The sequence below is a fragment of the Palaemon carinicauda genome, chromosome 8 (assembly GCF_036898095.1).
Source record: "Palaemon carinicauda isolate YSFRI2023 chromosome 8, ASM3689809v2, whole genome shotgun sequence".
Classification (NCBI taxonomy): domain Eukaryota; kingdom Metazoa; phylum Arthropoda; class Malacostraca; order Decapoda; family Palaemonidae; genus Palaemon; species Palaemon carinicauda.
The window spans coordinates 131,359,556-131,387,268 of record NC_090732.1 but is presented as its reverse complement, the minus strand read 5'-3'; the positions used below and the strand labels follow the sequence as shown (position 1 = coordinate 131,387,268).

Below are 27,713 nucleotides of genomic sequence, written 5' to 3'. Positions count from 1 at the left end.
ATAATCACCTCCCATGAGTTGAAAAGTGATGATGGGGAAATTGTAGGCTAATCCCAGAATCAATTAAATTTCCTTTTGATTATATAGTATATAAAAGTTACCAAACTCTTCCTGTCATTCGTATCAGGGAATTCCGGCTTTGTATTCTACTTATTTCTAATTGCTACATTATTATACATTTTTTTTAGAATCTTATCTTTTATTTCACTGGTAAGCTTTCATATTGTAGTAGTAAGTCACACAGTTATAATCATAGTATCTAGGCCATACTAAATACGTTTGCTGTATCTCGATTCGAGCCAATAGTTAGTTTAGATAAATCATCCAAGAAAGAATACTATATAGTAGAAACATTTTGAATATACATAGTCATCATTCACCAACGTAACAATGATGCTTAAAATTTCTTATCGCACATTTCCACCGGTTAAGGTGCTTGGGTAAGGTGGACGGTGGTTGCCAGGTAATGATGATTTGACTTTGCGGCAAACTTAAAGTTCGGAAGTTCGGCCTTGAGTTTTGTTGTCGGCGAGGCATTTGAAGTCTAAATACCTCTCTGCTTAATTGATTGAGTTGTCAGCGTTCTTCCTTTTGACTATTTCACTCGGTAAGTGTTCCTTTTCAGAAAATTGTCATGATTGTTGTGAGCAGAAAAGTTAATAGTTCTAAATTATAATTTTTATAGCAACTCCCCAATCTCATGGTTGCTTGCAGCTTGCTTATCTTATGCAACGGTAGACGACGGGTAGAGCTCAAAATTTGAGAGTAAGTCTAGGATTCTAGGTAAGTTTAGCTATCTAACTTGTCTACTAACTACATTAGTCAGTCTATCATACCTGTTAATTGTATCATTACCTTTTGTTTACATAGCCTGTACGTAAACCACCTGTAATGAGCAACGTACAAACTATACTAACAGCAAATCTATGGTACATCGATCTTCTTGGCTTAACTTGACACCTATTAGATAGTTTAGATTCGGTATCACTTTATATTAAGGTTAAACTGCAGAATGATTTCAAGTGTTTTATAAGAGCTTCTATTGGCCAAATGGCAAAGAAGAAATTGTGGCATCCTGGGTCATATTAGAAACTGGAATTTCAGGTTAGGTTTGCACCGTAAGCTGTATTCGACGGTATTATTGTATGCATTAATGACACCTCATAAGTATTCTTAATTCCTGTAGAAAATAATGTAATTTAACCAGTTTTGACCTTCATTTCATCCGTAATAACAGCAACCAGTTCGGCTACTTAAAGTTAGTCAATTTGGCTGTTCTGTTTGTTTGTGGTTGAAATGAAGGTCAAATTCGTTCAAATCACGTTATTTATCACAGGAAAACATATTTTCTGTTCGAAATGAGAACCTGTAATACAGTAAAACTTTACCATATTTTCTGTTTGAAATGAGAATCTGTAATACAGTAAAACTTTACCATATTCTTAATTAATGACGCACAAAGTATTAATAAAATTTAGTTCTTTCCAATCAACTTTCTTCCATGCATCCTTAACGGAAAACACTGCATTGTCTTATTAATAAGGATTGTATGTACTTATTCTTACATTAATGGATACCAACAGCAGTGCGCAAAGGTAAGCAGTGTATCGTAGGGAGGCGACTAGGAAGGACATACCGATTTAGGTTAGGTTGGGTATGTAAGGAATGTTAGTTCATATCCCTGTAATTTTCCTGCAACTCTTAGTATGTCATTGACATCAGTTTTCCTAGTATATGGTATTACTGGTGTTGCATTTGTATTATTAGGGGAAGGTTGATTAGATTATTATTTTTACACGAAAGTGGAGCGATCCCATGAAAAGTTACATGAAAGAGTCGATTGGAAATAACAAGAATGTGTGAATAAAAATACATAAAGAAGCATATTAACAAGAGGTGAAACAGTAAATATTTACCCACAATTATTTATAATTTGCATTTATCATATTTGCTAAAATCTAACTTCTGTATACTGCCCTGTACACCAATCCTTTGTTAAATAACTGTCAAACAAGCATCATGCAGTATTAGAGAAACTACAGTAGGCCTAGTCATTCCAAGCAGCAAGTATACATTTTATGATTATAGCACTGAATCAAATGTTTGGAGGGTCCATGACAGTGAAAGTCCCTGGTTAGTTTAAGACCTGTGCCCTTTGTTAGGTTAAGGAATGTTAGGTTAATTAGACAGTATCTTTTTTAAGTAGGCCTTTGGATTTTAACTCAGATTGAGAAACATTCAGCAGCATTTCAATTTATGATTAGCAAATGGATATTCACTGAGTAAAATGATTTATTTATTTTCTTAAAAAAAAAAAAAATGGGAGATTTATACAAGATGCGAATATTTTGCTCAAATATACTGATGAGGAACCTGCATGATAATATTTTTATTTGAGTAAAGTAAATAATATTTGGGTTTGAATATCTTGCATGTGCACCATACAATTTAATTTGAGTCCATCAAAGTTATAAATTTAATTCAGTCAGATTTTATATTTATGAGGATGATGAATCTGTGAATTTCAGAAGTTAAATTCAAGTTAGGTATCACATGGTTTTGTTTTAATTATAAAATTTAGGCCTCATTTTTATCTTTTACAATTTTTTTTCTTTCAGGTGATATTCAACATGGCTGGGAAACGAGTTGCTGTTGTAAGTTCAGTATTTGAATTTTTACAAGCTGTTTGAATCAAAAGTTATGATAGGATTTTTTTTTTATTTGCCGATTATGATATATGTAGTCTTTGGATTTTATTGTCATGTTAAAGTTTTTCTTGTTAATATACTTATATCAGTGAGCTTCATTGAAAAAAATTATTAACTTGGTTATAAAAACAGGCAAGTGATGTTGAGAAATGGCTCATTATTAATCTTGTTACTTTGTATGAATACACTGAATTGCCGTGGATTAAGAGACCTCTGCCTTTTTTGTACAAATTCAACAAGGTTATCAAATTTGCATTCTTAAATCCTTTGCTGAGGGGAATGTAGTTATTGATTTATGCTGCTTACCTGTATTTTCCTTTCATCTTATGCAAAGAGTAGAAAAATCCATGTTTATTCCAACACAAATATAAATTCTAAGGTCATCTTTAGGTATTGAGAGCATTCTGTCAATTGATATGGTGCTCCAATTCCTAGCCTCTGCTAAGACTCTTAAGTTTACTGCCGCAGCGCTTCACACTACTGCTGTTCCTTCTGCTGAAAGATCTCTTGATGAATCGCCCATTGATATGGCCTGACCTGCTGTGGGAGCAGTTGATAATCGATCCTCATCTTTGGTAGTTCTATTGCCCCAGATGACGGCTTCTTGGAAGGAGAAGAAATGTCCTCTCCCCCCTCCTCCCAGCCCTGTGCCTTCAACCTTGACCTCTGCTGCTTAGTCCCCTTTTGCTGCCTAGAAGCTGAAGAAGAGAGACCTCCCTACATTCTCAGACTCATACTGCCCCATCTTGTACAAGCAATAAGGACAGTTTTGATCCACCTTCATCGGATGATTAGACTTCGGGGACAACTAATGCATAGGATGAAAAATATCTTCTGAAAGACAGCTACATCGGTTCCAGTCAGACTTGCACATACCACGCTTAATAGCACTTTTATGTGCACGAACAGCTTCACATGCACGATTCCCTGCGTAAGCACTCTTCTCCTTCATATGCAAGATCACCTACACGTGTACGATCTCTACTCATATGACCCCAGAGGATAGTTCTTGTTAATGTTTTTAGAAGATTTTACTTTGATTACTGTATTCATTACTTCTTATATCAATTATTTATTTCTTTATTTCCTTTCCTCTCTGGGCTATTTTTCCCTGTTGAAGCCCAGGGGCTTATAACATCTTACTTTTCCAAATAGGGTTGTAGCTTAGCTAGTAATAATGATAATAATAATTCGCAATTGTCTCCTTTACACAGAACGTTGCTTCCTCGCGTAAGATCATCATTGAGTAAAAGTAGAGACTTAGAAAGTTTCATTTCAGAATAGGTCACTAAATGCTGTCTTCATGTGCCAAGTGTCTACACGCTTAGTCTCCATACACATACCTGCATGCTAGATCATAATGTGCAAGGTCCCCATAAGTAAGATCTCCTCGTGTAAGGTTGTCATGTGATTATTCTCCATGACCAAGGTCTCCGCTTTCTTGGGAGTCATGCATAAGTTATATTATGCAGATTCCCCAAGTCTTTTGAATTCATGTGCTAGATCCCCTCACACTAGATTGCCATATACTAGTTCACTATACACTAGATTCCCACACTCTAAGTCTCCACTTGCTGGATCCCCACGTGCTAGGTGGATCCCCACACAGTGAATCCCTATGTTCTAGATCCCCAAGCAGTAGATTGACATGCTCCAATCAGAGAGTCTCATGAGGCTGTGAGTGTTATCTCTCCCTGTACGTAGGAGACTTTTCGCTACCAAGAACACACCAAGCTAGGAAAGGTAAGTTGGTGCTTGTTGCTGCTACTTGTGTCCTGTCTCCTACGGGACCGAACGCAGGCACTGTCGGTTGGAATGAAGGGCACCGTCCTTGGCCTTCCTCTTTCCTGAATGTTCGAAAAATACCCCAGTCCTTCTGAGAAAAACTGGTATTGTAGGAGAAAGAAAAAAAATTGTATTGTTGTGAGGCTCCATAACATTCAACCGTAGGTGAGAGGAACCAGCAATTGATCTTCTTGATAATCAGAGTCATCATTGAGCTGCTCTCCTTCTTGAAGGAATATTGGCTCTCATTCTTCAGCCGGTACCTTTCGGGTTGGTTGAATGGTGGTGAATTCAATATGACAGTTTTCTCCTTTGACTGAACGCAGGTGAACGGTCTTTTCTAGGACCCAACACTGATTCTTTATGCTATGCAAAGGTGAGGCGCTTTCCAATTCATGCCTCATATAGGAAGTGTACTTGCCCCTAAAGAGTGGCTCTCCTTTGTTAGAAAGAAGTAACAGAGCTTTCTTGCTGATCGACTCCTTTAGGAGTCAATCAAGCATAATGTGAGCCCAGTGTGAAAGTTACTGCTGTGGCACTGGTAGCAGATGACACATACCATAACCAGCACTATAAGCCAGGTAAAGATAATGTATTTGCTGCCCTTGAAGCCACCATCACCCTCTAGGAGGAAGTGATTGAGCTCACTCAGTGATCATTTCCCCAGAACTCGGTCAGGCGGATTGTGAACCCGTTATGGCAGATAATTTTTGACATACCAGCTACAGGTAATGGTCCCTCCAGTGATTGAGTCTTGGCACTGTCCAGGTACAGTAGAGTGAAACTGATTGTCTAGCTCCCTGGCCCCTTCTATGTGGTACTGTGGTGAACACAAGTTGAGAGGGGTCTTTTTCACCTAGCTCTCTGGTAGATCCCACAATGGGGGTTTGTAGAGAAAGTGTTTCTCCAGTCATATCACTTTAAAGCATATCACACTTTCTTGTATGCTCTACTGAAGAAGCTCTTCGATAGTTTGTATTCCTCTTCCTCTGGGGAATGGTCTATGCTCGAAGGAAGTTTTGAGCTGTCTTGCATACCCTGGGAAATAGATCCTGGGGTGGAATTACCTTTATCCTATAGGCATTAACACACGTGCCTCCTGCTAATCTGAGGGCACCATAGTTTCTTTGCCTCAAAGAACCATCTCTTGTCTCTCCTTCGGCAATAGAATTTGACAGAAAGGGGCTCCCTAGTATTGTGTATCCCTCCTCCTTGGGGGGAAGCAGTCTTGCCTATTCTGTGGACTTAGATCCAGGGATGGGATAGGTCTCATCCTCCGGACACTGGTTTACGTGCCTACCGACACTCTGAGGCAGTCATTATTATTATTATTATTATTACTATCCAAGCTACAACCCTAATTGGAAAAGCAAGATGCTATAAGCCCAGGGGCTCCAACAGGGAAAAATAGCCCAGTGAGGAAAGGAAATAAGGAAATAAATAACTGAAGAGAACAAATTAACAATAAATCATTCTAAAAAAAGTAATGTCAAAAGAGATATATCATATATAAACTATTAACAACGTCAACAACAAATATGTCATATATAAACTATAAAAAGACTCATGTCCGCCTGGTCAACAAAAAAGCATTTGCTCCAACTTTGAACTTTTGAAGTTCTACTGATTCAACAACCCGATTAGGAAGATCATTCCACAACTTGGTAACATCTGGAATAAAACTTCTAGAGTACTGCGTAGTATTGAGTCTTATGATGGAGAAGGCCTGGCTATTAGAATTAACTGCCTGCCTAGTATTACGAACAGGATAGAATTGTCCAGGGAGATCTGAATGTAAAGGATGGTCAGAGTTATGAAAAATCTTATGCAACATGCATAATGAACTAATTGATCGACGGTGCCAGAGATTAATATCTAGATCAGGAATAAGAAATTTAATAGACCGTAAGTTTCTGTCCAACAAATTAAGATGAGAATCAGCAGCTGAAGACCAGACAGGAGAACAATACTCAAAACAAGGTAGAATAAAAGAATTAAAACATTTCTTCAGAATAGATTGATCACCGAATATCTTAAAAGACTTTCTCAATAAGCCAATTTTTTGTGCAATTGAAGAAGACACAGACCTTATATGTTTCTCAAAAGTAAATTTGCTGTCAAGAATCACGCCTAAAATTTTGAAAGAGTCATACAAATTTAAAGAAACATTATCAATACTGAGATCCGGATGTTGAGGAGCCACCGTCCTTGACCTACTTACAATCATACTTTGAGTTTTGTTAGGATTCAACTTCATACCCCATAATTTGCACCATGCACTAATTTTAGCTAAATCTCTATTAAGGGATTCACCAACCCCAGATCTACATTCAGGGGATGGAATTGATGCAAAGAGAGTAGCATCATCTGCATATGCAACAAGCTTATTTTCTAGGCCAAACCACATGTCATGTGTATATAGTATGAAAAGTAATGGGCCAAGAACACTACCCTGTGGAACACCGGATATCATAGGGATCTTTCCTTCAAGGCAGTCACCTCTCTTCATTGGCAATAGACTAGGAGAGTTTCAGGATCTTCATCATGTCAAACTTTTGATGGATGAGGTTTCTGTTATCTTTGCCCTCTTACAGACTATATGATGAAAACCCAGTACCAGTACGCCAACTCGAGACCCTCTTGATCAAACACGAGCTTGAGACCTTCTTGATCCTTTCTCTCAGTGTATGTTGACATGAAAGTTGCCCGGTGTCATGTCAGGGCATTGCAGTGTTACTTGTGCAGGACTCAACACTGCATATGAGTGTCACAGCCTTCTTATTAGCCCTAGCAGGAATATGAAGGGAATGTCTAGACACTTCCTTTCGACTGAGTAAGGTTGCTTGCTTACATACGTGACTTTGGTCTGTGGGTACCGCTGCCATCTGGTGGAAGAACTAACAAGCCTTAACCTGTCAGTAGGCATCCGATTTATATGTTGACATACTTAAGAGTTAAAGGTGGGTCTGGTGTCAGACCACTCTTGCCTCTCTGTACCTTACAGACATTGCCCCATACCCTTCGACCCCCTTTTCCTTAGTTCCTGAGGTGAGCTCTTTGTAGTTGTGTAACACTTTGTTCCCTTAAATGCCTTGGTATGCATCCCATCTAAAGTAATGCACTTGGCATAAGACTCGATAAGTATAATGGCTGGCTCTTCTACCTCTTTATTGTTCCCCTTTCTTTTCAAGGGGTGGCAGTAGCCACAACTGTTACAGACTGGTCAGATGTCTGATACTGGTGAGTTACATAATGCAGCTCCTTTCTTGGAGGTTATGTCTGCCAAGAAGAAGCTTCTCCATCTTTTTGGATAAGGGGGAGGATGGGTCAGTGTACCAAATATTCCTCTTGACTTGGCTGATTTTGACACTGGCAACATCATCTTCCTGTTGAGGCACTAGGTTTTCCATATTCTAGTAGAGTACTGCTGTGGCCCTAACACTATTACATCCCTATGACAAGCAGTTAGGAAGTTTTTGGTCACCTTCTTCACTCTAATGGGACCAATAAGGATATACTGTAATGTCCAGGGAAGAAAAGAACTTTTTAAATATTTAACTTAGCCGGTGAATATATAGCTGCAACTCTGTTGCTCGACAGACAAACTGTACAGAAAAAAACTCGCCAGCGGTCGCTATACAGGTTGCGGGTGTGCCCAACAGCGCCATCTGTCGGCCAGATACCAAGCTCTATGTAAACAAAGACTCAATTTTCTCTCTGTCGACGTGTCGACAAGACGTACTTTACTCGCTGTTGAAACCTGGAGTTTTTCCCATCATCTTTGGTGAAGTACTATATTCTGGTTTGAGCTTTCGCAGTGCAGGTGTTTTATCTTCATCTTAAATCTTGAACTCGTTTTGGATAGATTTAATTATGGTGACAAAGAGAGTATGGACTTTCTTTCACTTTTAAATGGCCGACCCTTCCCTTAGACGAAAGTGTGTTTAGGCTTTTAGTAATTATCTTATCACGTTATAAATTAATTATAGATTTTCCTCTATATATTTTATATCTCTCCACCTTTATTAGGCCTCTTCGATTAACTTTCCATTTATTATAAACATATAAAAATAAATTTTAATGTTTTGTTTATATGCGACCTTTCTTGAGAGTAGGCGGTCCTAACTTGGAAACCGAAGTTAAACAACGTTGAGCCCTTTGCAATCGTAAATAGCTTTTAAAGAGCTAATGATTTAAAACCTTTTAAATGAATATTTTTAATAAATATTTTATGAAAGAATTTCTTTGAATAGTCTTCGTACTGTTTTCAAAGATGAACTAACGTTAAGTTTATTTATACTACGCAGTTTGCGCTCTATCGTTACGATAGAGAGAGAGAGTATCACGGTTTCACTTTGCAGAAAGAGTAAATCGATTCTGACGTTTTGTTCATTATTCTTTCAAAGCTTAAATGTTTTAAATTCTTTTTTAAAGGAACTTTTTAATTGAAAAACCTTTCAGTTTTTTCCTTTGGTCAAATAACATGTTTTTTTGACGAAATGTAATTGGGCTCTTCTCTTAGGTGCGAAATCAAGAGAGAAAGAGAGAGAGAGATAGAGACGGAGGGAGAGAGAGGAGAGAAAACGTTCCGTTCAAGCGGGTAACGTTGTTCTCGAGTTACTCTCGTCCCTAGTCTCTGTACGGGGAGAAAGGATAAAACGTTTTTAGTTTTTTGTTCTCGTCCCCAGGCTATGTGCGGTGAGAGATTGAAAACATAGTTTATATGAACTAGTGTTTAGTCTCTTTCCCAGCCACTGAATTTTTTATCTTTAAATATGTTTTCTGTTTTTTGCTGGTATTAATGAGCTTGCATTATACGACTGATTTCGCAATTACTACCTTTTAATGAAGGGTAGAATTGCGTGTTTCAGGTAGATTACTACCTTTTAATGAAGGGTAGAATTGCGTGTTTCAGGTAGAAATCAGTAAAAGTTTCGATTTCAGTGAAATAAGTGCAAAACAGAAAATCGAAGTGATAAAGTGATATTGCGCAAAGTGTTACAGTGTTGCGTCCGAGGGTTCGTCTGTTCGTGCCTGTCGTTCACCTAGTTCGGGACCTCTTGCAAGCTCCCAAACAGGGGAGAAGTAATGTCAAACGACTTATGGGTTCGAGAGGCCTTGATCAACGAACAGACGTTTCCCTCTATGGTATTGGGTGTATCTTACCAAGATCTCCCCTACCATAAGACGAGAGAGACGTTTTTTCTCCTCGTCATCCGAAGGCTTTTCGCATAAGAAACCTGTCACAAGGTTTCGAAGCTCTTAAGCGAAAGTCAGTCCTTTCAGGACAGGTCCAGCGTCCTGGTTACAGCCATTAGGACAGCTCTGACCCTATGCAGTCATCGGATAACTGCTCGCCGCCTAACAAAAGCGTAACACAGACTCCGAGAGTCTTTTTTGTTGGCAAAGTGTTGCGGTCACAGATGTTACCCTCGTCTCTTACCACAACCATTTCCGTTGATCCTTAATGGGTTGTACGGCAAGACATGCAGAATATGCTTGCCTCCCTTATGGAAGACTATTCTGCCGATTAGTCCGTTGAGTCTAGCCGTTTATCTCATCGATATCCTGGCTTTCAGCCAACCTAATGTTCCTTTGTGCTTCCTGTTGATGTTGGCGTAGCTAAGTCACGTCAGTCAGGTTGTTTAGAACCACACTCGATGCGGTCTCGTGTGGATTTTCAGCCGCATTTGGACGTTAGGCCACTTGCTGATGCTCCTGTTGACGTTCAAGACGTTCGCTAACAATCGGAGTTGACTTGTTTTGACGCTGTGCGTCAACCTCCGCATTCTAGACTTGTTTTGACTGCTCAGTCTAGGCAGTCAAAGCAGTCTCGAGTGGACGCTGTGCGTCCTCACGCACCTGTTGTGGTTGACAGTTCAGTTGTTGACAGTTCACAGACTGTCAAGCAGTTACATGACGTTGTGTCCTGGTCCGCTACTAATGCACCAGTGAGTGTGGACTCTGCTTGTAAAGCATTGCCACCACGGTAGGTCTCTCCCTTGCTTGAGACTCAGCTTTTATCGGACAAGGTTCCTGTAGATGAGGAAGTTGCTGTTCCCCCTCCTACTGATATTACCTTGAGGACTCTGTCAGATGGAGAGGAGCCTAAAGCTGCTTAGCCCTCTATGGACTTTAATTAAATCATGATGATTTTTTTTAAGGATCTTTGTCCGGATCTTTTTGTAACTGCTGCTCCTCGTTCGCCTAAACGTCAGAGCTTACACTAGGCCTAGCTACTTCGAAGCCGTTGTTTTTAAGCTAGTGCTCTCTCGCTCTCCTAGAGAGCTTTACGTTTGCTAGGCGACTGGTTTATCACCAGGAGGAGGTTGGGGGGATACAGCCTTTGCTTTCCCTTCTTTTAAACTGGCTTATAGAGCGAGAGTCTGATATGACACGAGAGAAGTTCTCGGCTTGGGAGTTCATGCCTCTGCCCAGATAGACTTCTCAAATCTCGTAGACTCTCCCTGGCGCCTGGCCAGGAGACGCTCCAAGTTTTTTACAGGTCAACTTCACAGCTGTTTTCGAGCCTTTGAAGTTTTGCTGTACAATTATGTCATGCATAAACAAGGCTTTCAGGGATGGAAAGCGGTACCGCCTCAGTCGCTAACCCCGTCTGTTGCCGCACCTGCTCCCGTAGACCCTAAATGGGCTTTGCTGCAAGACATGCAGTCCAAGCTTGCGTCCTTGATAGAGGACTTTAATGCGGAGAAGGTTGCTGCCGAACCTTCTGGCCAACAACCTTCCAACCGGTCGGTTGTGCGTCCTGTTGACGCTGAGGTAACCTTCTCGCGTCTGCCAGTTGAGGTGGTTCCTCCACCGATGCGACCCAGTGTGGGTTGCCAGCTGCACGTTGACGTTAAGCGACGCTCGGAGGTGGTTGTTGACGTTCAGGACGTTCAACAACCAGCAGAGGTGACTTGTTTTGACGCAGTGCGTCAACCTCAGCAACCCGGTATGGTGTTGACTGCACAACCCAGACGGTCTAGACAGTCTCGGGTGGACGCTGTGCTTCTTCGCGCACCCATGGTTGTTGACAGTTCACAGACTGTGCAGCAGTTCCATGATGTTGCGTCCGGCTCCGTCACGCATGCACCAGTGCGACCGGACTCAGCGAGCCAGACGTTGCCCACTCCGTTGCCGTTTCCTCATCAGTTTTCGGATGAGGAACTATCTGATGAGGACGTTGCTGAACAACAAGACGATCAGCCCCCAGAATAGATCAAGCCCTGCTATCCATCCAGAAGATGCTGAAGAAGGAACGCTGCTCAGTCAGGCTGTGGATGAGTCTGGTAGGGATGCTGTCATCCGTGGAACAATTTGTGTTACTAGGAAGACTACACCTCCGTCCTCTTCAATACCATCTAGCTTTTCACTGGAAAAAGGACAAGACGCTAGAAGCGGTCTCGATCCCGATTTCCGAAAAGATAAAGTCTTGTCTGACTTGGTGGAAGGACAATATCAACCTAAGAGAGGGTCTTCCCCTGGCTGTTCAGACTCCCAACCACGTTCTCTTCTCGGACGCATCGGACGTGGGCTGGGGCGCGACACTAGACGGTTGGGAATGCTCAGGACTGTGGAACTCGAGTCAGAGGAGCATGCATATCAACTGCAAGGAGCTGTTGGCAGTACATCTGGCCTTGAAAAGCTTCAAGTCTCTCCTTCGAGGCAAAGTGGTGGAAGTAAACTCAGACAACACCACGGCCTTGGCGTACATCTCCAAACAAGGAGGTACCCACTCACTGACGTTGTACGAGATCGCAAGGGACCTGCTCATCTGGTCAAAAGGTCAAGACATCTCCCTAGTAACGAGGTTCATCCTAGGCAACTGGAATGTCATAGCAGATTGTCTCAGTCGGAAAGGGCAAGTAATTCCAACAGAATTGACCCTCCACAAGGATGTGTGCAAGAGACTTTGGGCCACTTGGGGCCAACCAACCATAGATCTCTTTGCAACCTCGCTGACCAAGAGGCTTCCAATCTATTGCTCCCCAGTCCCGGACCCAGCAGCAATACATATAGATGCCTTCCTCCTAGATTGGTCACATCTGGATCTCTACGCATTCCCACCGTTCAAGATTGTCAACAAGGTACTGCAGAAGTTCGCCTCTCACGAAGGGACAAGGTTGACGTTAGTTGCTCCCCTCTGGCCCGCGAGAGAATGGTTCACCGAGGTACTTCGATGGCTAGTAGACGTTCCCAGAAGTCTTACTCTAAGGGTGGACCTTCTACGTCAGCCTCACGTAAAGAAGGTACACCAAAGCCTCCTCGCTCTTCGTCTGACTGCCTTCAGACTATCGAAAGACTCTCGAGAGCTAGAGGCTTTTTGAAGGAGGCAGCGAGTGCGATTGCTAGAGCAAGGAGAGCATCCACCATTAGAGTCTACCAATCGAAGTGGGAAGTCTTCCGAGACTGGTGCAAGTCAGTTTCTGTATCCTCGACCAGTACCTCTGTAGCTCAAATAGCTGATTTTCTCTTATACCAGTGAAAAGGACGATCCCTTTCAGCTCCCACTATCAAGGGCTACAGAAGCATGTTGGCATCGGTCTTCCGGCATAGAGGCTTAGATCTTTCCAACAATAAAGATCTTCAAGACCTCCTTAAGTCTTTTGAGACCACCAAGGAGCGTCGTTTGGCTACCCCTGGTTGGAATTTAGACGTGGTACTAAGATTCCTCATGTCAGACAGGTTTGAGCCGCTACAATCAGCCTCCCTGAAAGATCTCACTTTAAAGACACTTTTCCTGGTATGCTTAGCCTCAGCTAAAAGAGTCAGTGAGATTCATGCCTTCAGCAAGAACATCGGATTTTTGTCAGAAAAAGCCACCTGTTCGCTACAACTTGGTTTTCTAGCCAAATGTGCTGCCTTCTCGGCCTTGGCCTAAATCTTTCGATATTCCCAGCTTATCGGAGATTGTAGGCAATGAACTAGAAAGAGTCTTATGCCCTGTGAGAGCTCTTAAGTTCTATTTAAAGCGTACCAAACCTTTACGAGGCCAATCTGAAGCTTTATGGTGTTCAGTTAAGAAACCATCTTTGCCTATGTCAAAGAATGCTTTATCATACTTTATCAGACTGTTAATACGAGAAGCTCATTCACATCTGAGTGAGGAAGACCGAGCTTTGCTTAAGGTGAAGACGCACGAAGTTAGAGCTGTTGCAACTGCCGTGGCCTTTAAGCAAAATAGATCTCTGCGAAGTATAATGGACGCAACCTATCGGAGAAGCAAGTCAGTGTTCGCGTCTTTTTATCTAAAGGATGTCCAGTCTCTTTACGAGGACTGCTACACACTGGGACCATTCGTGGCAGCGAGTGCAGTAGTGGGTGAGGGCTCAACCACTACAATTCCCTAATTCCAGATCCTTTTAATCTTTCTCTTGAAATGTTTTTTAATGTTGTTTTTATGGGTTGTCCGGAAGGCTAAGAAGCCTTTCGCATCCTGGTTGATTTGGCGGGTGGTCAAAGTCATTTCTTGAGAGCGCCTAGATTAGGGGTTTGATGAGGTCCTGTTGTATGGGTTGCAACCCTTGATACTTCAGCTCCTAGGGGTCGATCAGCATCCTAAGAGGATCGCGAGGCTCCGTAAGGAAGACGTACTTATAAGGCAGAGTAATCGTTCAAGTCGACTTCCTTACCAGGTACCTATTTATTTTGTTTTTGTTATTTTGATAACTTCTAAAATGAAATAAAAACTCTTAGCTCATAAAATGTAAACATATATTACTGGTCTCTACCCACCATCCTGGGTGTGAATCAGCTATATATTCACCGGCTAAGTTAAATATTTAAAAATGATATTTTAATTATAAAATAAATTTTTTAATATACTTACCCGGTGAATATATAAATTAAATGACCTTCCCTTCCTCCCCAATAGAGACGCAGTGGGACGAGGAGAAAATTGAGTCTTTGTTTACATAGAGCTTGGTATCTGGCCGACAGATGGCGCTGTTGGGCACACCCGCAACCTGTATAGCGATCGCTGGCGAGTTTTTTTCTGTACAGTTTGTCTGTCGAGCAACAGAGTTGCAGCTATATATTCACCGGGTAAGTATATTCAAAAATTTATTTTATAATTAAAATATCATTTTCAGTTTGGTTCTAGAGAACTTCTCCCATCAATCTCCCTATTTAAAAGATTGAAAGGTTGTGTACCCTTAGGAACAAATATATTTTAAAAGTAATTTTCATTATTTCCTAGCCAAACAAACCAGAGTTATTTAAATTAAATTTCCTTCCTCAACCAACTTGCAGTCCTAGGCCTAAGGACAAAAGTGGCTATTCCTTGACAGGCTGTAGGTCATGGCTTCCCCCTCAGACTACTTGTCATTAACCAACTACCTTGTTAAATATTCAACGGCAGTTCCGGAGCTGCTGAAGGTATATTCCTAATTTATAGAAATTGGTATGTATAGCTCAGGAAAGTGCAAATTACTTTCGAAATTTGTTTTCCTGGACTTGCAAGTCATGAAAAATACTTTTGAATTATTTTATATTCAGTTTGTAATTTTGTTACAAGGATTTAGGATTATTATCACTCAGCTGTCATTTTTTCATTCTGAACAGGTTACAGGTGCCAATAAAGGGATTGGTTTTGGCATCATGAAGGAATTGTGTGCAAAATTTGATGGCATTGTCTACCTGACTTCCAGGGATGAAGGTCGAGGGTTAGCTGCAGTTAAGAACTTGAATGAGGTAGGGGAATTTCAAAATCTTTACTGATAATTGTGAAAAAATTTAAAATGCTATATCATGTTTTAAGGTCAAGAAGCTCACGGTTCTGAGAATACCAGCCGTGTGACCCGCATATCAAAATACTGTAATAGATTTTATAATCAAAATGTTTTTTTTTCTTTGATATCTCTCAGGGAAGTTACTGTATTGATAATGTGAATATGAATGTAGAGAAAATTTTAATTTATAAGAAACAGAGAGATGTTTTACTCCTATTATGCTTATATTTGATCCATTTTCTATGCTACATTCTCTCATTTGTTCCCATACATATACAAACCCTTGTCCCTTACATATGAGAACGACAACAGCACAAGCTGGAATACATCCGTTAAAAGTTTTAACAAGGTTTCAACAACCGAGTGGTAGTTTCTGTCCCAGCAGTGGGGAAGCAACCCCCCTCTGCTGCTTGCTCACTGACAACTCACTGATTTCAGCCGTTGGTGAGCAAGGATGTTCTCTCCACCTGTTTGGACATTGTCAGAAAACTTTATTAACATTGTTTTTTAAACATAAAACTTACCCGCTGGTTATATAAGAATGGCCAAAGTCCCTGGACGCCCGGCAGAAATTAAAAAACTTGCGGCAATCGCAGATATGCCAGGTGTATACTAGTGCCCTCGCGGTAGACAGGCCGAACTATTCCAACCAATTCAGACCTTCTCTGCTGCCATTGCTGGCTGGAATGATTGGAATTCACTCGCAACTTACTTTGATTTGGACGGTTTATTTGGTGAGGTATACTGTTTTTTGGTTTGGGCTTTCGCTTTATTGATTTCTCTTTCATATTATCTTGAAATCTTTGTTGTGTTGGGTTTATTTAGATAGTTTTGAACCCTTGTTTATGTTTTGATCTCCTAACTCTTCAATATGTCCGACCCCTCCCCTGTATATAGGAAGTGTATTAAAGGATGTCATACTTGTCTTCCTAAAGCTTCTATTGATCCTTATACGATTTGTGTAAAATGTAGGGGTAAAACTTGTACTTTTGGGGATCAGTGCAAAGAATGTTTTTCTTTGACCGAAAGTGAGTGGTTAGCTTATGAGCGCTATACTCAGAGACTAAAGAGAGACATGATTAGACACAGTTCTTCTCGTTCTGTAGATTCCTGTATCCAATATCATTGAACCTAATCCTTCCCCCGTAGTGGTAGATCAGGAAGCGAAGGAACCTACAATGAAGGATATGTTGTCCGCGATTCAAGCTCTCGGCGTAAGAGTTGAATCGTTAGCGGCGGACAAGAACCAAATTATGTCCGAAATTAATTTGCTTAAAAGTTGTCGCACAGGCGACTTATCAAGTGCGAAAAGTTCGGATAATGTGTTCAGTGTTGTGGAGGGTGCGTCTGCTCGATCCTGTCGTTCGCCTAGCCTAAGACCTCTTTCAAGCTCCTGAACCCATGGGAGAAGTAACATCGAACGGAAAAAGGGAACGAGAGGCTTCATCACTCGCGCAGGTATCCCCTCGAGCGTTCCTGCTGTCGTATCACAGGTCGCTCACCCTCACCATGGGAAAGGTGAGGTTAGTGCATTATCGCCATCTTCGGATGAAGTTACGTGTGACGAGGTCTGGCGTCAAGCCTCTAGACCTCTTAAGAGAAAAGCACACACAGTGGTACAGCAGCACGATTCTCCTCTGCAACAACCTGGCTGTAGCCATTGGGATACACCTGAGCGTTTTCAGTCCCTTGGCGAGTGTTCACCTGCGAAACGCTCTGACGGGGGTTCTGAAATAGATAAAGGTTTGGTGCAGCTGATCCGTGGTTCTGGTGTTACGGTTCATGCACCGCCTCTTCCATCAGACTGGTGTTCGTCTCCCGAAAGTGGGGAGTGATTTGGAAGCGATGAGGAAGATGAATTTGCATTGGAAGAGGCTGCACGCGTGTCGCCTAAGGGTGATCGCATAATGGTGATCACAAATGGTCTATGCTGTTGGGCATGAAGTAGCAACTCTCGTCGCTTATGCAATCTTATCGACCTGCTGTTGGCAGTGCGGTTGGGCGTCAGTCTTCCGTTTTAGACCCGTTGTCGCACAGGAGGCCTGTTGTCTCCTGTACTGACGCGTTGTCGCATAGGCAATCTCCCAGCCGCAGTGTTCAACGGCAGGTTGAGGTGGATGCGTCTCATCAGGGACCCGCTTCTCAGCACCAATCGACCGCTCATACCACCGACCATCAGTCTTCCAAACGCGACAACGTTCGCCAAACAACCGAACGGGCTGCTAAGCAGCAGGATGGAAGCGGACGCGATATGGAGTGTCAGCGTCAGCGGCAGGCAGACGTTACGCGTCAGTCAATCCATGACACCGCGGAGCGTCAGCATCAGCGTCGGCGTCAGTCAGACGCTACGCGTCAGGTAACCCATGACACCGCACGTCAGTCAACTCATGACACCGCGGAGCGTCAGCGTCAGTCAGACGCTACGCGTCAGTCATTCCATGATGCCGTGCGTCAGTCTGTCCACGACAGCACTTGTCAGTCAACCCATGACTCCACCCGTCAGCCACGCCATGACGCCACACATCAGTCGACCCTTGTCGCCTCGCGTCAGTTGGATACTATTCCACAAACCGAACGTGACAACAAACGCAAGGCTGGTGAACGTCATGCAGATGAAAATATTGAACAGCGCAAGCGTGCCCACTTCAGCGCTGATACGTCTACACAGGAACGTCGCCTCTATGAACAAGGCACTGCTGTGATGGCTGATTTTTCGGAAGAGGAGCCGGATGAACTGCTGGACGATCTCTCGGAGGGAGAAGAGGATAAACCGCCTCAACATTCGGTGGACTTCAAGAAGTTAATGCTTGTCTTTACGGAGTTATTCCCAGACTATTTTACTCCTGTAGCTCTGCGTTCTCTGCCTTCGGAATTTACCCTTGGAAAAGCAGTAAGAGCATCTATGTTCATGAAGATGGTACTCTCTCGCTCCTCTAAGAGGGCGTTAAAGTTAATGGGAGTGTGGATGGATTCGAAGAAAGCCCTTGGCAAGACGTGTTTCGCTTTTCCTCCTGCCAGACTACCCTCCAAGTCTAGTGTTTGGTATGAGACAGGAGAAGTCTTGGGCTTGGCAGTTCCTGCCTCTGCCCTGGGAGATTTCTCGAGCCTAGTAGACTCTTCTCGTCGGCTAGCTGTGACGAAGACTAAAGTGTGGTGGTTTATCTCCGAGTTCGACCATCTCTTGCAAGGCATGTTCAGGGCTTTAGAAGTGTTTAACTTTCTGGACTGGTCTCTGGGAGCCTTGGGGAGAAAAGTGTCGGAAATGAAGGGCACTGACACTAGTAACGTCATTCAACTAATGTCATTCATGGACAAGGCAGTTAGGGATGGTTCAAATGAATTGGCTGCCCTATTCACATCCGGAGTTGTGAAGAAGAGGGCAACTATGTGTTCTTTCCTCTCCGTGGGGGTCACTCCTTTTCAGAGATCGGAGTTACTTTTTGCGCCGCTGTCTTCTGCACTATTCCCCCAAGAGTTGGTAAGGGAAGTTGCCGCTGTGCTGACCCAGAAGGCTACCCATGATTTGGTTGCCAAGACAGTTAGGAAGGTGCTGCCTACTTCTTTCCCTTCCCGTAGACCAAAGGAAGTTGCTTCATTTTCACAATCCACTCAGCCCTTTCGTGGTAAACCTGCCGGAAGGGGTAACTTCAGGCCCGACGGGAAGAAGTGTAAGAAAACAGGAGCTAAATCCAGTCGAGGCAGAGTCTACTGCCCTCTCCTTCAGACAGCAGTAGGGGCCAGGCTGAATTACTTCTGGTAGGCCTGGGAGAGAAGAGGAGCGGACCCTTGGTCCGTTCTTGTTTTAAAGGAAGGATACAAAATCCCATTCTTCTCAAAATTTCCGTTAGCCACAGATCCTATGGATCTCTCGCCCAAATACAGGGAAGGACCAAAGAGGCAAGCCTTGCGACTTCAGATGTCTCTCTTGCTAGAGAAAAAAGCGATAGAGAGGGTGCGGGACATAAAATCACCGGGGTTTTACAATCTTTTGTTCTTGGTCCCCAAGAGTTCGGGGGATGGAGACCAGTTCTGGATGTAAGTGCCCTCAACAGCTACGTCCAGAATTTGAAGTTCACCAGGGAAATTCGGAAAACCGTGCTGGCAGCAGTATGAAAGGGCGACTGGATGGTATCACTGGACCTCCAGGACGCTTACGTTCATGTCCCAATACATCCGAGTTGCAGACGTTATCTGAGGTTCGTGTACGGGAAGGAAGTCTTCCAGTTCCGGGCCTTATGTTTCGGTCTCAGCACAGCTCCTCTGGTATTCACGAAGATCATGCTGAATGTGGCGAGCATGCTACACTCAAGGGGCATCAGAGCCTCCCTGTAGTTGGACGATTGGCTCATAAGAGCCCCCTCGTCCAATCGCTGTTTGAAGGATCTTCAGCTGACATTGAATTTGTCAAAGGAATTAGGACTCCTAGTGAGTTCAAAGAAGTCACAGCTGACTCCATCCCAGAAGATTCTTTATTTGGGGATGGAGATTCAGAGTCAGACTTTTCAGGCCTTTCCATCATCTGCAATGATTCACTCAGCTCTCCTAAAGCTTTGTGCCTTTATAAAAAAGGATGTCAATTTGGTGAGGGAGTGGATGAGTCTTCTGGGGACCCTCTTGTCACTGGAAAAGTTTTTGTCACTGGGGAGGCTGCACTTACGCCCCCTTCAATTTCATCTCGATTGTCATTGGAAGAAAGGGGGCAGTCTCGACAGGGAATGTATTCCCATTAGGAATCCCATAAGAACACGCCTTCAGTGGTGGAACAACTCACGCAGACTCCAGGAGGGCCTCTCGTTGGAACAAAAGAGCCCAGACCTCGTGTTGTTTTCCGACGCCTCAAACTCGGGGTGGGGAGCAACCTTAGGGAAGGCAGAGATCTCAGGTCTGTGGACAAAGGAGCAAGAAAACCTCCATATCAATCAAAAGGAGCTTTTATCAGTGCATTTAGCCCTCAAAGGCTTCGAGAAACTAGTCCTAGGCAAAGTGGTACAGGTCAATGCCGACAGCACCACGGCTCTGGCTTATACAATATAGCAAAGCAATGCGGGACTCGCTCGAAGTCTCTTTACAAGATAGCAAGACCTCTTCTCGTATGGTCGGAGGAAAGGAGAGTTACCTTATTGACACGATTTATTCAGGGAGTCAAGAACGTGAGTGCAGACAGACTCAGCAGGAGGAACCAAGTTCTCCCCACAGAGTAGACGTTGCACCTAGACGTTTGCAAGAGACTGTGGCGGATATGGGGTCGTCCCCTCGTAGACCTGTTTGCAACCTCGAAAACGAAAAGGCTGGAGACATATTACTCGCCAGTTCCGGATCTCGAGGCAACTCGTATAGACGCGCTCCTGTTGGATTGGTCACACATGGATGTGTACACGTTCCCACCTTTCAAAATCTTGTACAGGGTGTTACAGAAGTTCGTGTCAAATGAGGGAACCAGGATGACCCTAGTGGCTCCTTTCTGGCCGTCAAGAAGTTGGTTCACAGAGGTACTGGAACGGATGGTGGACGTTCCGAGAAGCCTACCATTAAGAGCAGATCTTTTCAGACAACCTCACTTAGCAAGAAACCATCTAAACCTCTGAGCTCTACGTCTGACTGCCTTCAGACTATCGAAAAAACTCGCAAGATCTAGAGGATTTTCGAAGGAGGCAGCCAAGGCTATTGCAAGAGCAAGGAGGACTTCTACCATCAGGGTGTATCAGTCCAAGTGGGAGGTATTCAGAGAATGGTGTAGAGCTAACTCGGTTTCTTCATCCAGTACCTCTATAGCACAGATTGCCGATTTCTTCTTAGATCTTAGAATTAAGCATAACTTTTCCTCCTCGACTATCAAGGGGTACAGAAGTATGCTGGCAGCTATTTTCAGACACAGAGATTTGGATCTCTCCAACAATAAAGACCTACAGATCTTCTTAGGTCTTTTGAAACTTCTAAGAGGCGACAACAAGAATCGCCTGCCTGGAATTTGGATGTTGTTCTTAAATTCCTCATGAGTGACAGATTCGAGCCTTTGCACTCGACCTCTTTTAAAGACTTAACCTTGAAGACACTTTTCTTGGTTAGTTTAGCGACAGCTAAACGAGTCGGTGAGACTCACGCTTTGAGCAAGAACTTTGGTTTCCGAGACGGGAAAGCCATATGCTCCTTGCAGCTTGATTTTCTGGCCAAGAATGATTGTCCTTCCCATCCATGGGCTAAGTCTTTTGAGATTGCTAATCTCTATGATGTAGTGGGCAAGGAGTTGGAGAAGGTGCTCTGTCCTGTTAGAGCACTGAGGTTCTATTTGGACATAAAAAAAGATTTGAGAGGCAACTCAGAGGCTGTTTGGTGTGCAGTTAAGAAGCCTGCACTGCCTATGTCGAAGAACACCTTATCCTTTTTTATGAGGCTCTTGATTAGAGAGGCTCACACCCAGTGTGGTGAGGCGGACCTTAAGCTGCTCAAGGATAAGACGCACGAAGTTAGAGCCGTAGCTACTTCGGGGGCTTTTAAACAAAATCGTTCTCTGCAAAGCATAATGGATACAACTTTTTGGAGAAGTAAATCTGTATTCGCATCCCATTATTTGAAACGTGTCCAGACTCCTTATGAGGACTACTATACTTTGGGTCCATTCGTTGCGGCGAATGCAGTAGTAGGTGAAGGATCTACCACTACGCTCCCCTAATTCCCAGTACCCTTTTCTCCCTCTTGGAACTTGTATAGTTTTTTAGTTGTATGTGGAGATTGGTTGTCAGTCTTCCGCAATCTTTGATTTGGTCAGGTGGTCATTTTGTTCCTTGAGAGTGCCCAGAACAAGGGTATTAGTTAAGGTCCTGTTAAGTTGTAGGTTATGGCACCGTTTGACCGCTCCTAGAGATCACCAGCCCCCTGGGTGGACCGCTGGATCTCCTAAGGATAGCAGACAGAATGAGGCAGAGAACCATTGCAGTCAGCTTCCTTATTAGGTACGAACCTCTTAAGTTTGTTATATTTAACTTAAGTGAATTTCCAATTACGTTGCTGTCTCTGACCCAGAACCAAGGGTGTCAATCAGCCATTCTTATATAACCAGCGGGTAAGTTTTATGTTTAAAAATTATTTGTTCCGTAACCGAAATACAAACCACGCTATTTACATTGGGTTTACCTTTTAGCGCAGCTGAAATGACGAGCCAATAGTTTTAACGAGGGTTAATTACCCCCGTGCTAGTTAGCGGGGGTAGGGGAAGGGTAGCTTGCTCCTCCCCCCCACACACACACACACACCGGTGACTTGCTTCACTTCACTTTTGGCTCGGCGGTGAACAGACGTGTCTGTTCATCGTCCTCGTTGACAGCCTTTAATCTTTTTTCTGCTTTTTCTTTTCTACAGCTTGTGTGTTGTTTTGAAGTTGACTTTCGTTATTACTGTATTATATTACAATGCGTACGTGCCCTGGTGTTGCCGGCCGCCCTTGTGGGACCTTTATGTCGGCCTTAGATACGGACCCTCACACCCTTTGCCCTCAGTGTTGGGGCCGATGGTGTGACCAGGAAAACATGTGTTGTGAGTGTAGGGAGTGGTCTGCCTCCCAGTGGGAGAGGTTTGGCCGCCGGCGTAAGAAGAAGTCCAAGAGAGACCGTTCTCCTTCGGGGGTTGCCTTGAAGGAGGAAGGTTCTCGGGATTCTTCTTTCGCCGCCCAAACCTCCTCCGAAGCTCCCCCTCGACCGGCTCCTAAGGAGAGTCGGCCGAGTGGTAGCGCAGGCCCTAGTTCTGTTTCCCGACCTTGGGTGGGGGGAGAGGGCGTCGCCTCCCATAGCGGGGCGATTCCCCCTCCTCCTCCGGGGGAGGCCATTGATAACTCCTTGTCTAATGATGATCTCTTACAGATTTGGGCTTCCCTGGGGCTTAAGGGCTTGCCCTCCAGGGTCGCCTTGATTGACCTTGTCTCGTTGGGGGCCGCCGTTAAGCAGTCGCTGGCGGTAGCAGAGGTAGACCCTCTGTCTATCGTCGACGTCGTGGTGGCGAGGCCTCCGACGTGGCGGGGCAATCTTCTGCAGGTGCAGTTGAGGATGATGGTGCTGATGGCTCTCCTCCCCCTTCCGTACATCCTTCGAAGGGGGAAGTGAGTCCTACGGGCTCTTCTGCTGTTCAGCTTCCTTCTAAGGGAAGTGCTTTGACTGAGACTCCCCTTCGGATGACGGATGGTCCTAATGATCTTCCCAGTGGCCGCCTCCGCCGTAAGGCTCACCGTCCGCTGCGTCGCAAGGGACTCCCTTCCCCTTATAAGGGGGTTAAGAGGCGCCTTTTTGGATCTTCTTCCTCCGAAGGGGACTCTCCTCGTCGTACTCAGCCTACAGCTCCTGTTCCTTTGGACCTCTCTGCAGACCGTTCTCCAACTCCTGCTAGATCTTCACCTTATGGGGAACTCGTCACCCGACGGGCAACGGTCCCTTCGGGGCAAAGGGATTCTGCCCTTCCACGTGCAGTTCTAGCGCAAAGGCGCTCTCCTGCTCGTCAGCGCTCTCCTGCTCGTCAATGCTCTCCTGCTCGCCGGCGCTCTCCTGATGTTCGCCCTCCTCATCAGCGCTCTCCTGCTCGTCAGCGCTCTTTTGAGGATCATCGCCCTGTGGTCTCTGACCATCCTACAGTTCCTGTTGAACTCCCTGCGCGCCATCAGTCTCCTGAGCTCTCTCATCCTGTGTCTACGCAACAACGTTCGCGTTCTCCAGCGCGTGTGTCAAAAGCACATGTTCGCCCACGCGCCTACGATCTTCCTGTTCCTGAACCCGCCGCGCCACCTGTTCCTTCACAGGATCTCACGCGTCGCCGTCCTGCTCACCAGCGATCACCTACGCGCCAGCGATCACCTGCTTGCCAGCGTTCACCTGCTTGCCAGCGTTCACCTGCTTGCCAGCGCGCACAGGCGATTTTAGTATCGCCTATTCATCAGCGTTCTCCTACGCGTCAACGATCACCTACGCGCCAGCGATCACCTGCTCGCCAGCGCGCACAGGGGATTTTAGTATCGCCTATTCATCAGCGTTCTCCTGCGCGTCAGCGATTATTTGTTTATTGGCGATCTCCGGACCGCCCGCGTGATTTACAACCTGCGCGCACGCGATCTCCAACGCTTCGTCGACCAAATGTTCTGAAGGGACATGGTTCGCCATCTACTAGCTCGCCATCGCGCGATCACTCACCTACACGTGCTACGCACTATCGCTCGCCAACGCGTCACCATGCGACAACGCGCCATTGCCCACCTGCACGTCAGCGCTCGCCAGCTCACCACCGATAACCTGTTGATCTACATTGCCAGCGATCTTCCTCGCCCTTGCGGCAGCGCGTTTCCTCGCCATCGCGCCAACGCTTTCATTCGCCGACTCGGACACGCCCTCATTTATCTGCACACCCTCGCGCCCGCGCGACCGCTCGCCTGCGCGCCCGCGCGACCGTTTGCCCTCGCGCGACCATCGTTCGCGGCGAATTTCGCAGCCGGTGGTAGCAGCAGGAACGCGTTTTCTCAGACAACGCTCGGGATCGCCTCCACCCAAACACAGGATTGTAGTGCAGGACAAGGATAATACTGAGGAGAGGTCAGTGCATCATTCTTCCCCACCTTCTTTTCAGGCAGGTACTGTGGTGTCCACTCCAAAGGATCGCCCGATCCCTTTCCCTTTAGCGAGGATTTCGGACTCTGTGTCCTTGGAGCAGCAGACTTGGTTTGGTCCTCTGGCGCGGGCGTTAGTAAGGGCTATGAAGCCAGCACTCGCCGACCAGGGTAACAAACCAACGGCTGTCTCTCCATTGCTGAAGAGAAAGAGAGGAGTGGATTTCGTGGTGACTTCCCCCAGGGCGAAGTTGGTTCCCAAGAGGTCTGTCGCGAAGCCCCCTTCTCCTGCTCGAGTGCGTTCTCCTTCTCCCGTGGACGAGGCCTTTCCGTCCTCGGGTGAGTCCATTGAAGCGGTAGTCTTCCCCTCGGCACCAAGGGGGGAGACTTCGCGTCATGGAGGAGAATCGTCTCGTGAGGAAGGGGCTCCTCGAACCTCTCTGTTGGAATCCTGTATCCCTCCCAGGAGGGAATCCAAGGACTCCAAGACCGTCCCAAAATCATCTTCGAGGATTCGCCAGGAACCCACTGCTCCCCGGGGGAACGTCCACGCTTCACCCCAGGAAGAGATCCCTGGGACAGGAGACTTGGCTGCCAGCCCGCAGGGAGGAGATCAGCAGGAATCCGAACATGCCTTCTGGCAGGTCCTAAGCCTGATAAGGCAACTTAACGGGCTTATGGATCCAGTCATCGCCCCCCCGTGAAGACAAAGACACTATCTTAGGGGCCTTCCGAACGTCAAACACTTCATCTAAGTCCAGTGCGGCTCTCCCCTGGTCTCGGGGTCTGAAGAGTGCCAGAGCTAGGGCCAACGCTCAGCTCGCGATTCTTGCCTCCTCCAGTCGTTCCTCTGCCGGGAACAAGCTCATCCCTTCTCCTCGTCTTCAGCAAAGGAGGTATTTCGAGATTCTGGGTGAGTCCAGCCTCGCTCTTCCTCTCCATCACTCTGTGGAGGAGCTGGCGAAGGGAGTTCCCCTTGAAAAGCTCTGTGCCCGGCAGGTGTCGTTCTCGGCGGCAGAGATCCTTAGCCACGAGAAGGTCGCTAAGTGTGCCATGCAGGCCACTTCGAGGCTGGACTTTTGGCTAGGATCTCTGGGCATCCTATTGCGCTCGGAGGACTTGTCCAAGGAGACCAATAGGAAGGCCCTGGAGTCCTTCTTGCTCTCGGGCACCCGCTCCATCGAGTTTTTGGCGCACCAGGTTACCACCCTGTGGGCCAACTCGGTGTTGAAGCGTCGCGATGCTGTGTCCGAGAGATTCCATCCGAAGGTCCCCACCGTGGATGTGTGTAGGCTCCGACATGCTTCCCTTCTGGGGGAGAACCTGTTTGAGCCTCAAGACATGGAGCGGACGGCTGAGAGGTGGAGGAAATCCAGCACGGACTCCCTCCTCCATAGGGCCCTTACAGCTCGGCCCTATAAGCCTCCAGCTCCGCCGCAACAGCAGCAGCAGCCTCGTAAGGCTCCAAAGCAGGCACCGGCAGTTAAGAAGGTGGTGTCTAAGACCCAGCCCTTTCCAGCCAAGGTCAAGAGGGGCAGTAAGTCCTCCAGGGAAGGCAAGACTCCTAGGGGTGGCGGCCGCGGCCGCAAGCCCTAGGGGTGGCAGTCCCCCTGCGTGTCCACCTGTGGGGGGATGCCTTCAGCGTTGCGTCCGCAGGTGGCAGCAACACGGGGCCAATGCTTGGACGGTCTCAGTGATCGGCCAAGGCTATCGCGTCCCGTTCACAACATCTCAACCTCCCCTGACAGCGAATCCAGTGTCGTTGAGCTCCTATGCCACGGGATCAGCAAAGGGGCTGGCCCTTCAGGCCGAAGTCGAGACCATGCTCTAGAAGGGTGCTCTCCAGGAGGTCGTAGACGGCTCCCCAGGCTTCTTCAGTCGACTCTTTCTTATAAAGAAGGCTACTGGAGGCTGTAGACCTGTCATCGACCTCTCAGCTCTGAACCAGTTTGTCAAGCAAACCCGGTTCAGCATGGAGACAGCAGACACGGTCAGACTTGCGGTGAGACCACAAGACTTCATGTGCACACTGGACCTAAGGGACGCGTACTTCCAGATCCCAATCCATCCGTCTTCCAGGAAGTACCTGAGATTTTGCCTAGACGACAAGTTCAAGGTGCTGTGTTTCGGTCTCTCCACAGCTCCTCAGGTGTTCACCAGAGTGTTCACCCTGATTTCATCTTGGGCGCACAGGAACGGCATTCGTCTCCTTCGTTATCTGGATGATTGGCTGATCCTAGCAGACTCAGAGTCGACCCTTCTTCGGCACCGAGACAGGCTTCTGGATCTTTGCCAGTATCTGGGGATCGTGGTAAACCTCGAGAAGTCCTCTCTGCAGCCGTCCCAACGACTGGTTTATCTAGGCATGCTAATCGACACCAATCTCCACAAAGCCTTTCCATCAGAAGACTGGATAGCAAGGCTGAGGAGGTTGGCGGAAGCCTTCCTCAGGCGAGAAGAATTTCCTGCCCAATCCCTGGCTCGTCTGGTTCCAAACAGCCGCCTCAGGATGAGATCCCTTCAATGGCGGCTCAAGTCCCGGTGGAATCAAGGATCCGATTCCCCAGACATTCTGATCCCAATGGGGTCTCTGGAACAGACGGACTTGCGATGGTGGCTGGTCGACGAGAACCTGCGGAAGGGAGTGAGTCTTCTCGTCCTCCCTGGAATTGACTCTGTTTTCGGACGCGTCAAAAGAAGGGTGGGGGGCGCACGTTCTGAACCAGAGGGCCTCAGGCCTTTGGTCAGAATCAGAAAAGTGCCTACACATCAACCTGCTAGAATTGAAGGCCGTCTTTCTGGCTCTTCAGCAGTTCCAACGATCCCTGGCGGGTCACTCCGTGGTGGTGATGAGCGACAACACCACGGTATAAGCTTATATCAACAAGCAGGGAGGCACTTTTTCTCAGC

The 27,713-nt window shown here is 45.8% G+C and overlaps 1 protein-coding gene across 3 annotated transcripts in view; it reads left to right on the top strand.

The window, feature by feature from the left end:
- Nucleotides 1-433: 433 nt before the first annotated feature.
- The window catches only part of LOC137645937 (carbonyl reductase [NADPH] 1-like), a 69,829-nt gene continuing 42,549 nt past the window's right edge, over nucleotides 434-27,713 (top strand). The window contains exons 1-3 of one of the 3 annotated variants that reach the window (XM_068379003.1): nucleotides 434-607; nucleotides 2,619-2,654; nucleotides 15,060-15,188. In XM_068379003.1, the coding sequence (XP_068235104.1) occupies nucleotides 2,631-2,654; nucleotides 15,060-15,188 (153 nt within the window). In that variant the 5' untranslated portion in view covers nucleotides 434-607; nucleotides 2,619-2,630. Of the gene's footprint in view, nucleotides 608-668; nucleotides 784-2,618; nucleotides 2,655-15,059; nucleotides 15,189-27,713 lie in introns of those variants that run through there. The other 2 variants (XM_068379004.1, XM_068379005.1) reach the window with 2 other exon arrangements.